Source organism: Alosa pseudoharengus, unplaced genomic scaffold, assembly GCF_046254945.1.
Source record: "Alosa pseudoharengus isolate Yale_2024_CS ecotype anadromous, Long Island Sound unplaced genomic scaffold, YU_APseudo_1.1 YU_APseudo_1.1_scf_20, whole genome shotgun sequence".
Taxonomy (NCBI): Eukaryota; Metazoa; Chordata; class Actinopteri; order Clupeiformes; family Clupeidae; genus Alosa; species Alosa pseudoharengus.
Genome location: NW_027468664.1, coordinates 36930399 through 36942783, shown reverse-complemented (window position 1 = coordinate 36942783; position 12385 = coordinate 36930399). Strand labels below are relative to the sequence as shown.

General features: G+C 40.4%; 1 protein-coding gene across 2 annotated transcripts; it reads right to left on the bottom strand.

The window, feature by feature from the left end:
* Positions 1 to 218: 218 nt before the first annotated feature.
* LOC143136459 (N-acylneuraminate cytidylyltransferase-like) lies at positions 219 to 11895 on the bottom strand. Of its 2 annotated transcripts, none has more exons than XM_076297181.1 (8): positions 10942 to 11895; positions 10111 to 10253; positions 8117 to 8272; positions 6584 to 6732; positions 4433 to 4527; positions 2659 to 2830; positions 1983 to 2148; positions 219 to 1677 (listed from the first exon to the last, which is right to left on the bottom strand). In XM_076297181.1, the coding sequence occupies exons 1-8, from the start codon at positions 11154 to 11156 to the stop codon at positions 1469 to 1471; spliced, it is 1305 nt and encodes a 434-aa protein (XP_076153296.1). In that variant the 5' UTR covers positions 11157 to 11895; the 3' UTR covers positions 219 to 1468. The 2 variants fall into 2 exon arrangements, with proteins under 2 accessions (XP_076153296.1, XP_076153297.1); XM_076297182.1 differs by having other exon boundaries at positions 6584 to 6717; positions 10942 to 11894.
* Between the last annotated feature and the right edge of the window lie 490 nt (positions 11896 to 12385).

Below are 12385 nucleotides of genomic sequence, written 5' to 3'. Positions count from 1 at the left end.
GATAGCTCACCCTTCAGCTGGTACATTGCAAAATAGAACCGAGACGAAATGACTGCTCTGACCTGCCCAAAAAGTGCCGGAGAGTTGACGACCAGGTAGGCTATTCCTTGTCTTGTCTTCTAAATTGTCATCTATGATGCAGTATGGCCATTTAGTGATAATTTAGCACATCTGCATGAGATTTATCAAGAAAAGAAATGCCAGATATGACCAGCCAGTCAAATTCAAAGAAATACATGTTTATTGAACAGACATTATTAATATATAGATTGCCCATTTTTCCCATAAATATTGTCAACAAACTCCAAAATGAACATGACCAATCATCATCATCTTCTGTGTGTTTTTTTGTTTACCCTACAGCCTCAAATTCAGTACATCCATCCACTCAACTAAAATCAACATTGTTCTATGACAACTTTTTAAAGACAGTGCATCAGCCAATACATCTGGCATCGTTTCACAGATGAAGTGGTAACAAAAAATAATGATTGACATTCAGACATTCTTCACATTGATTTGTGCATGCATGATTCAAGTGACACTGTAAGCCCAATAAAAAAATCAAATAATAAAGGGCAGTTTAGTTTGGTTTATCAACCAAGTCTAAGGTGTCAGTGATGTAGACCTATGTCCCTCTGCCATTTGGCTGCTGTTGCATCCCCCCATAGATTGTTGGACTGACTTTTAGTGATCATTTTACTATTAGCTCTCTTATCAAGCCATGCTCACAGAAAGCCAGGCAAGGCAAGTATGACCCAGTAACTGAAGGTTGCACTATTCAGCAAGGAAACTGGTTATCCCGGGTAACTTTGGGAGTAACCGTTGATCTCTAAAAGAACACTGCACTAAGCACCTATTGTTTGTAAAAAAGCATGTTGTTTGGAGATCAGCGGTTACTCCTGAAGTTGCTTGCCTTACTACAAACCTTGCTTTGTAGTATTCACCTCTGGGCATTTGGTGGAAGGCTGAGTAACATTGCACTTACAAACTCTGGGCCCTTATTAGGGACTATCTCGCTGACTCAAATTATAGTGAGAAACAGAAATCATGACACAAGGTACAAATGAGGTAAAAAAAAATGATTAAAAAAAAACAAGCCAACATTCAAAAAATTTAAGTTATTTCACCCAACATTCTCAGGTTGTAGTAGAGGATGTAGAACAGCAGTGATGCTTATTATTGCACAATTACATTCTGAATCCCAAAGAGCTAAGACAAACAGACAAACCATTATATCTTTGGGTAAACAGAAACACTTTCATAGTTCATAAACATGCTTTTTAAATTAACAGGCATCCCCACAAAACCTTCATGAAAAAAGGTTTTTTTTTTTTTTAAATCCATAGAAAATGAAACAAAATCATCTCTCTGGACTTTAACCACGTATCTTTCTGAATTTGAAACCTCTTAGCTCTCTGCACTTCAAACCAGCGTTTGTGTATGACATTCTGTAGAATACGGTTCTCTAGTCCCGGAGAATACGGTCCTGTTCCATCTGAGATTTCGCCTTCTTCTTGAGCAGGAGGATGTGCTCGGCGAACTCACGGAGCGCTCCACGCCCGGCTGCACTGTGGCAGGCGTACTTGGCGGCGTTGCGCGACACCAATGGGGCATCCTGTGGTACTGCACTCAGGCCTGACAGGTTCAGACACTGCACGTCAGGCTCGTCATTCCCTACCGTCAGGACATAGACAACATCAGATATCAAACCGCACAACCAGTGTCTGCTGACATGAGAGCATCCAGTAATATTGATCCATTAATATAAATGTTGAGTTGTTTATGGAAGACTGGAGACAAACATAATGTAAACACCATCTTTGCTGTAGAACATACACCAGCCACGGACAGATAACTGAGAACATTCACCATTCACTCAATAGCAAATCATTATTTTGTCTCTGAAATCTACCAGCCACTTTCATATTTTACCAGCATTTGGCTGGTGGCTGATGCTAATTTCCATCCCTGGAACGTACCCATATAGGCAACTTCCTTCCACACCAATTCACGCTCCCTCCTCAGTTTGTCAACCTCCGACAGCTTGTCCTCCACGTTGTGCCTGATCTCACAGCCGATCTGTTTGGACAGTTTCTCCACCATGACCTTAGGTATTGGGCTATCAATGGAAGAGATGACGATTACCTAGAGTCGGAGGGGGGAGAGGGGTAAACAGTTACATCTCAACTCATGTACTTGTTGCAATCATTTATTTTACTGTTTGTGTCAATTGGTTACATGTTTCTTGTCTGTTTCTGTTGTGGGGTCTGCTGATGTAAAATTGTAATTTTATACCCCTCAAGTAAGCTACTTCTGAACCGCTGTTTGAAACGCAGCATTCCGAATGCTTACTCTTACAAACATTTGTCATCACATCAGTCGCCTGAAAGACGACGTAACCACGCCAGTATAACACTGACATCTGATGCAGTCCACAAAGTGCTGAACGTGACAGGACCACTAATTCACGCTTCTGTCTTTCTTGGGATGCTGAAATGCAGTTGCACAAGTAGGCGGAGACTGAGTATGATCAGGGGAGTAAGGGCCGAGGTTAAGGTGGGGGTGGGGCGAGTATGACGGGCCACTACACAATACTTGCTACAGCACACCCATAGGAAGACAATAAGGCTGATCTAATCTACGTTAGACTCTTACCTCCACCCCTTCCTTCTGCAGCATGCGAATGCCCATGCTGTCTCTGGTGTTGAGAGACACCATCTCCAGGCCCTCTGCAGACATGTAGATCTGGCCATCAGTCAGGCAGCCGGACAGGTTACACAGCAGCAGCCGGACCACCTCAGGCTTGTCCTTGCCAAAGTATCCATACCTACGGACATATATACATATGCACAAAAATAAGCATACATAAATTTCATGGGGACATTAGTAGTACAAACAAGTACTCCTTTTCTCTCTCTCTCTCTCTCTCTCTCTCTCTCTCTCTCTCTCTCTCTCTCTCTCTCTCTCTCTCTCTCTCTCTCTCTCTCTCTCTCTCTCTCTCTCTCTCTCACACACACACACACACACACACACACACACACACACACACACACACACACACTTTCATGGGAGCAGGCCCTGGGCAACTTCAGATGACTGAAGCCAGGGGAAGTGTGTAGACTGACCCTGTCCACACGTTTTTTGGCAACCTTTGTTCTGAAATCTCAAAACACTTTTGAATTGTCTTAAGCCCTCCTTACACCGATAGACTTTGGAAAGATTTGCAAAGATTTGGAAACGATTTTTGAAAGACTACAGTCTCAGACCCTCTCACATCTAAAGACAAGTAATAGAGTTTTAAGTCACAGACTATGATTTGCAATGACTAGGGATCTTGCAGGGTCACTATTTACAAGACTGCAACTAGATTCCTTTAAATTATTACCCATCAGGCTAGATATTAAAGTAACAGGAACTGAAATGATGGCCTACTAAACTCAAAGTCGCATTTTTGTGTTTCTGCAGCATTGTTTCATGTGTGACATCCCTAACCAATATAGAGTTGTTCTGTCATGTGGAAAAGCCGACTAATGATGTATAAGAAACTAAATAACAAATTATCATATTCATGGATTTCATCAGGTCTCTTGCTACAGCTGTTGCCTACTTTGCCCCTTCCTGTTTTGGTGTTGGAGAGAGGTCACTATTGGTTTTTATATTGTTCACGTCACTATTTGCATGAGCCACGACTAGAAAGACTTGCGATAATATCAAACATGTTTGATATTGTCGTAACGGCAAAACTAGAAAAAGACTGACTCCGACTGACTTAAAACCGCTGAAATTGGCACCTTACAACGATCTAGTTGATGGGAGCGCGCCGCGATTCCAGTACAACTCCCATGATTTCTGTCCGACTTTGGAAATTTAGTCGCCGACTGTGAAAACAAACCAAAATCGTACAATGTAAGGCCGCCATTAGATGCAATACACTCTATACTGACAAGAAAATATTTTAGTAAGAAAAAAACTGATGCCAGCATCCTGTCTGTCAAAAACTGTCAGACTTTCAGATGCATGTTAGCCATCAGCATTAAACAAAAGTCTCTTCGGCAGTGCTACACCTTAAATCAGGGGTGTAAAACTCATATTAGGTAGTGGGCCGGATTTGTTGGAATGATTTCTTGTGAGGGGCCGCCATTGTCATTATCATTTTTCTGCAGGGGTATCAGAGTGTTATTTGATGATATCACTTATGAGCAAACAAGTACAAATAATGTACTGCTGTCATATTACTGTTCTTTCTCTCTTGAAATGCCCTGGTAGTTCCATGGTAGTTTTTCCACTTCTTCCTTCCTGAGGATGGTTTCTAGTGCTAGGTTTAATCAATTTATCATATAATAGAGATATTACTAATTGTTGAAGACAACTGGATGTGAATCTTTTTTCCTAATTTTCCCTTCCTACCTAAAACATCAGTCCTACTTACCTGAGGACTCGCTGCTCTGCCACGGGCCAGTCGATGTCAACATCAATGTCCACACTGTATTCTGCACCCATCTCAAAGTAGGCAACCTTACCACCCTACATGAACAGAGCCACAGGAAATGACAATAAAGATACAACAGGATGTACTAAATGTATATTATTGTTGAACCAAACTGCTATTAGACACATTCACATTCAAATAAAATAGCAAAAATAAAAAAAAAAACATGGGCGAAAAAAGTTTTGTTTGTCATTCTGAGTTGTAATATAGAGACTACAAAACAGAACACATATTTCAAAATGTACCAACATTCAAATTATTAAATGATGATTGAATTTTGGCTTCCTTCCAAGTTCAAGTCACAAACCGGTTTCCAAGTTCACTGAAATGGGTGGCTCACTATCGAACACTAATCTCCTCTTGGTATGGACAGGGACTGTTTAACTTGAAATCTTTCCAACTGTTTAGTAGAGGAATGAAAAAGCTGGTCAGTTCCTAAGTTTACTGCATTGGGTGACACCATGTGTCAATGCAAATGTGTAAATGTATGTGTAAATACCATATTAATCATAATATATATGTCATAATAATACGTCAGTATATAGAAAACCTACTGAATAAGCCAATTAGGTTGGTGTCTTTTGGCATGTAGAATGGCAAAGAGAAAGTTCCATTTGGGCCATTCCAAAGGGTCAGAAGAATTTATGACCATCAGGAGGTTTTTGAGACCAAATGTAAGGAAATGGTGACACGCTTTCAAGAACGGGGCTATAGGAACACTACACACCAGAAGGGGTACACTAGAGCCATACACGTGGACAGATATTTCCTGTTACAAAGAAAGATACCCAAACAAACAAAATATAGAGTGTTTTTTGTCACTACATACAGTACACAGTCCATCAAATTAAACAAATTATAAAGAGGAATTTATTATTGAAAGTGATGAAGTGCTGAGCCAGGTCTTCCCTAAACCACCTCTACTTAGCTTCAGAAGATGTCCTACTCTACAGGATAAACTGGTCCGCAGTCATCTCAAACCAGATAACCAACAAACATGGTTATGCTCTAAGCCCAAAGGTTCCTACAAATGTCCCCATTGTAACACAGCTTACCATTAACCACTTAATTAACTGTAAAACATCCTTTGTCATTTATAGACTTGAATGTCTTACGTGCAAGTCTTACAAGCAAGTCCTACAAGTTTTGTACATAGGAAGGACACAAAGAAACTTGCAGGACAGACTGGTAGAACATAAATATGCCATTCAAACAGGCAACATCAACTATCCAATGTTAAGACACTATCTGGCACACTATTGACCCATCCACATTACAGGCCTGTGATATTGACCACATTCCACTTACCATAAGAAAGGGCAATAGGCAACGACAATGAAATCAACGGGAAACTTTTTGGATCTAAATTAAAAGAAACTAAATATCCAGGCCTAAATGAAGATGCTGATTTAAGTGTCTTTCTTTGGTGTTGGTTTGTTGTACTACACTATAAGTTTGGTGTTAGAGTGTGTTTTGTAACCTTTTCTTGTATGTCGTTTATAATGTAAGATGTTTTTCTTGTTTTTCTTGTTGAACTGTGTGGGATGCAAGGATGCCACCTGCTGGCTATTTTTAGACACATGTATACAGGTACACCTGTTCTCCCAGGTGGAAGGTTCTGATTGGTTGAATGTCATTTTAAAAGAACCTTTCCTCCCTTACAGAACTGTTTGACTCCTTGATGAAAGCTTGATGCTGAAACGTGTCAAAGTGTTTTAAAGGTTTAATATGACCAAGCCACAAAAATACAGGCTTTTTAACTATTTAAAACCAAGAGTACCTTGGAACTTCATTTTCTTGTTGTATTATCAGTTTCCCATCCAAAGAGCACCTCAAACATACAGCTTTAAGTCCAGAAAGCACCCTCTTCAAACTTTTTTGACATTTCATTTATACGTATATTAATACTCTGAGACCTTCTCTTATGAAATATGCATAGATGATGCTGGCACAGGGGCAATTAGAAAGCATGGTGGAGCACTGTGCGCTGTGGAAACAGATCCGCGCCCATAGCGTTACTCTAACTTAAGTCATGTCATACTTGGTGACTCACACAGCAACACCCTCGGGCCCCAGGCCAAGAGACCGTACCTGTAAGATGCCTTTCTCGATTAGGTCCCTGGAGGTGACGTAAAATGAGCCGTTCTCACACAGCTCCCCGTCCCAGTCTTGCCTTCGCAGCCGTCTGTTAGGGTCCAGGTTCAGCGGTACTGTACTACTGCCTGCTGTAAAATACGGGACTTTTTTTTTTTATATCGTTATTTTGTGTCTGAAATTTACCAGCCACTTGACTGGTGCTAATTTCCATCCCTGCTCAACAGTTCAAGGGCAAAGGTTAGGCAGCGGCAACTCTTAAGGAGTACCACAGGGGGTGCTGGCTTCCACTGTTGTGTTAAATATACATAAAACTGAACTCAAGTAAAAGTCTGGACTAGGAACTCTATGTGCTAGACTCTTAACCAGTATAAATCTTACTTTTGGGTAACAGCTGTCAGGAATGTTTGTGCCTGTACATGTTGGATGCTAACAAGTGGTATACTTTAAGTACCGGTCATTTTAATTCAGATTGGCTTCAGACTAACATTTTTAATTCAACTTTGGAAAATTGCATTTTGATAACATGTACTCTCAGTTTAAGATATGGTTTGATGAGTCTCCTCTCCTCTCTCTTAAAGGAGAATTCCGGTGTGATTTTGACCTAAAGTGTTTTGAAACATGATACCGAGTGTGAACGTATGTCTCATAGCCCATCTTGGCTTGTCCCCTGCACTCCGAATAAAAATTATTCTGTGGAAATGCATGGATTCCAGTTGCTGCTACTGGAAGAAACTCTAATCCATGCATTTCCACAGAATTATTTTTGGAATCTGATCCCTTATCATACCTGTTCATTCTTACTCGTCGCTCGACTTATCGTGACTAAATTCAAGATGGCTGCAAACGCTAAACTTCGTGAAGATACTGTCTGTATAAATCGTCTTGTAAGTAAACTACCAGTGCTTTTTCAAAGTTCTCAATGTCTCGTTTTAAATGTCAGGGCCCTCGGAAGTCTACCAATGAAGTGTGGAGATACATTGAGCCTCGTAAATGGTGTAAAACAGTGATTTATTTGCATGGCTATGCCGATGCCCGAGGCACCACCATTGACCGCCTTGTTGGTAGCATCGGCTAACTAGCGCCAGATTTCGGAGTGCAGAGGACAAGCCGAGATGGGCTATGAGACATACGTTCACACTCCGTATCATGTTTCAAAAAACTTTAGGTCAAAATCACACCGGAATTCTCCTTTAAGTGTGCTGTGAACTACTGCCATTTTTCAGCAGTCATAAAAAACCTGTAACTTTTAAATTCCTAATTGTTATTTTATACATATTTTATATGGTGTATGTACTCTTAAATATCCAGTGCATAATGTGGTGAAACTTGGTCAGGATTCTACTAGATGTGTCTTCACTATATGTAGCCTACTGTTTTAGAGACACACTAAAATGGGCTGTACAATTGAGCAATAGCCAAAAAAGGTAATGCATTCTATTCTATGCACAGAATGCTCTGGTTGGCTATTTATCGGTAATTTATCAGTTGCCTGCATTCCCGAATGTCTTCATATAATTTGCCACATACCTCCTTTTTTGACCTCTTGCCAGCGAAAGTGATGTCGCCGGACAACGGAAAAGACAGACTCAAATCCCTCCTCTGTAATCTTAGCCAGTGCCTGCTTTAGATGATGAGGATGCAGGCAAGGAGCTGTAGCCTGGATGTTGCAGATGACGTCGACTCCTAGATGCATGTAAACAGACACAGCTTTGTAACACCTGTGTGCACGCCACTGACCTTTGGTAAAATAAATATTCCTATGCGCAGGAGGAGACATCAGGTGATAATAAATACTACAGAAATAAATACAACTGCCAAAAGACTGAGAGTGCAGACGTATAAGCACTAGTCAAGTGTATCCAAGAAGACAGTGGTGGAAGGAGAAAGAGGGGAATAAGGGAAGTGTATGGTAAGTGCATGGATTGCTAGAAATGTTTGCAAAAGGAGAGGAGGTAGGCTACTCTCGAAAGAATTGGGTTTTCAATAGTTTCTTGAAGATGCAGAGGGTGACACCCCTGCTCTGGTAGCGCTTGGTAAGTCATTCCACCATTGGGGAATGGCAAATGAAAATGGTCTGGTTTGCCATGTGTGTAAGGGCGGCTGTGGCAGGCAATGTTGCTTGGCGGAATGTAGCAGCCGGGGGCTAACATTAGCTTTTATGAGAGGATTTGAGAGAGTGGGAGCAGACCCAGCAATTACTTTGTAAGCAACCATCAGGGACCTGAATTTGATAGTTTAGGGTTTAGTGCACTACCACATTCTGGACCATCTTTAGCGGCTTCTCCACACAAGCCGGAAGGCCCGTGAGGAGGGTGCTGCAGTAATTGAAGTGAGAGATAACCATGGTCTGTGCCAAGAACTGGGTTGCATGTTGGGTTAGGTACGATCTGATAATAGCTATGTGTATCTTTAAAAAAAAAAAATGGTTTACTGCAACAAGATTATGTAAGTCAGTGGTCCCCAAACTACAGCCCGCCACTTAATTTTGGGTGGCCCCCCAAAACATGTCTGTGGTATATAGCATCTGGCCCGCATGGGAGTACGACATCGTCAAACTATAACCTCCGTAATTTCCCCCATTCATTCTCTATGGCGAGTCTTAACAGTACACATGTAATACTCTTTTTGTCCACTGGTGGTTGTTTTGGCGCTGTTTCGCGTTTGCCATCGAAAACGGAATGAAATGTAGACCTACCTGCAAACAATGTAAGAGGCCTATGCTGACTGCATCAGTGCTCAAAGTATTCTACAAGTTTATCAATTAATTGTTAATAACTAACTAACTAACTTCTATTCAAGTCATATTTCTGGGACTTGCTGGGATATTTTTTTCTATATTTTATTCACTCGTTCAAATGTTCATACAAATTCACAAAGTTCTCATCAGGTGAGTGAAAGTGGTCATTTCAGATGTTTTTGCCAGCACTTCATAAAACTCATAGTTTGAGAACTTTTTGTAGGATATTGCTTGTTAACAACTTGAGCTGTGTATGCAAAGAGTTCAGAGTTCACACATTTTGAATAAAATACACTTTTGGGACTCCCTGCTAATACTTTTGGGAATGCTATTTTTATTAGTAATATTTCATTTGAGCTACATTTTACACTGATATGGCATGATTGCAATATAAACACAGCTAACAATGGTATTAAATTGCAGTAGCCTATGATTAAATGTAATGGAATATTCAACTAAGGTAGACTGTTGTTGTTCATAGCACTAAGCTATTTATGGTAACTAATAGAGCCAGGCATAGTGAGCTGGCCCTCGGAAGAAAAAGTTTGGGGACCACTGATATAAGTGAACAAACAGAACTTTTACTGGCAGCAATTTATTGGAAGACAGTGACAACAGTGTCTTTAGTGTGAAAAGAATGTTGGGAAATTAACATTCTAAAAAATATCTGGGTTCATCCAGAACGTCACTGTGTGATTTAGGCACTGGCAATAATGTAAGCCTAATGTAAGACACTAATGAAATGTAGTATGATATTAACTGGCCCTTAAGTATGCAAACCTACCTGGGTTGAGTCTAACGAACTCCTGAATGGTCTCTAAAGAGCTGGATGAGTCTCTGGACACCTCAGGGCTCCTGCGATGTACCTGGGCTCCCCATGCCCTCGCCACTTTCTCAATTTCTTCATGGTCAGTGGAAACCCAAATGCTAGATTTGTAGAAAACAGAAACCATACAGTTATACTGAATAGAGATTCAGGACTAAGTAAGTCACAAGTAGGCTACATAGTAAGAGATGATTCACGATTCCAAAGAACACCAGACTTCCAGTGAAAGCAACTTCCAAAGCATAGACCTCTCCAGAATAAGTCCCGCCTCCGTAACTTCCGTATCCATCCAACTTCCTGGCGTGGATTGTCTATGGGGAATAACATGGCGTTTCAAAATATCATACCGGTAAAACATCTGTAGGTAGCGAAGTTGAAAAAGCTGGTGGGCAGATTGACCTACACACTTCTGCCATATAGTTTCCACTGGATTTTTTTATTTTCGGTGCTGTTTAAGTAGTATACTATAGACTATACTACTCAAACGGCACCGAAAATCAAAAAATCCAGTGGAAACTAGATGGCAGAAGTGTGTAGGCCAATCTGCCCAGCAGCTTTTTCTACTTTGTCACCTACAGAGTTTGACAGGTACGATCTTTCAAAACGCCATGTTATTTCCCATAGACAATCCACGCCCGGAAGTTGGATGGATACGGAAGTTAGGAGGCGGGATATATTCTGGAGAGGTCTATTGAAACATTCACTGCATTTTTATATATAAAAAAAAAAAAAACATAGACTTAGTATGAGCTGATAATACCATTTGATTGGAAATAATATTAGGCCTACCTGCCAAACAATTCCGAATCAACTGCAGCTCGAAGAACCCAACCAATGAGTGGGACGCCGGCGAGCATTTTGATGTTTTTCAGGGGTATTCCTTTGCTGCCTCCTCTCGCAAGAATTAGTGCTGCAATGTGTGGTTTGCCTCCACGAAGGTCTTTCACCCTTTTGCCATCCATATCATCACCTCCAAGAAAAGGCCGTTTCTTTGCTGCTGCCATACTTAGCTTACAGTGGGTAACGTTAAGGATATGTCCGAGTAGACGTGGCGTTTGCAGCGAAAACTACAACCCAGAGAAGACTGCTGTGCGCGCTGCTGTTTACACTAACGTTACTAAGGCGAATTGAAAGGAATTCGTTCCGCCGACTATCACGAGGTTTCTTCGTTTGTTACGATCATGAACAACACTACAACACTGATTTAGCAAAGCATTTCTTCCCTGGAGAACGTGTCGGAAACCCTGTCCTAGGGACCAGGAAGTTAATTCAATGTAAAAACCAATCAACTTCTGCTTCCATTTACCGTAATAAAATGAAAAGGAGTGCATGCACAAAACAATATATCAAAACGAGAACTTTCCTGATTAAGTTTCATTATGGCAAAACAAAAATCCTATGGTCACACCAAGATTTTCTGTTATATTATGGACTGGCATGTGTATGGCAAGCCATTTTAACATTTACCCGATAGACTGATATAGCCTATTGCAGATATCTGTAATTCAGTTTTGCCTAGTAGTCAAAACGAACATTTTAGATATGCGCAATTAAATTATTCCTATCCATAATTGTCATTTCAGATAACCACAAAGACATTCTTCCTAGGACAAATGACGCCACATTTGCCATTCATTTCTATGGGGTTTATCATTACGGATATCTACAATTCAGTTGCAGATATCCACTATGTGAATTATGGATATCTGCAATTAAAATGTAGATATATGTAATTCCAGTTAGAGATATCTACAATTTGATTCTGACTAGTCACAACTCCAGTTGAAGATATCTTTAATTCACCTCAATTGAAGATATCTACATGTTCCTTTTCAGATATCTTGAATTAAGTTTTGACTAGGCGAAATTACATTGTAGATATCTGTAAATGGAATTATGACTAGTCAAAATGACGTTGTAGATATCTCAAACTGGAGTTAGGGATAGTCATAATTTGATTGTAGATATCTATTATCAAGTTATAGATATCTTGAATGAGTTTTGATTAGAGATATCTGAAATTGGAGATATCTATAACTTTCATTCTGCCTAGTCAAAATGTAATTATAGATATCTTGAATTAGAGTTTTGACTAGGCGAAATGACGTTAGAGATATCTGTATTGCTATGCAAATTAGGCCCGCATCCCACTTTAGGCGGGAGCAGAGCGTGTTGTTGTTCAAATCATCAAATCACATAGCACTATTTATTACAATTAGCACTAATTAGCACC

Excerpts from the sequence above, each read along its gene's own strand:
- LOC143136459 (XM_076297181.1), bottom strand. The coding sequence starts at position 11,156 with ATGGCAGCAGCAAAGAAACGGCCTTTTCTTGGAGGTGATGATATGGAT. Across the intron at positions 6,733-8,116 it reads GCAAGAGGTCAAAAAAGGAG|TCCCGTATTTTACAGCAGGC; the intron begins GTATGTGGCAAA and ends AAAAAAAAAAAG. Across the intron at positions 2,831-4,432 it reads GCAGAGCAGCGAGTCCTCAG|GTATGGATACTTTGGCAAGG; the intron begins GTAAGTAGGACT and ends ATATGTCCGTAG.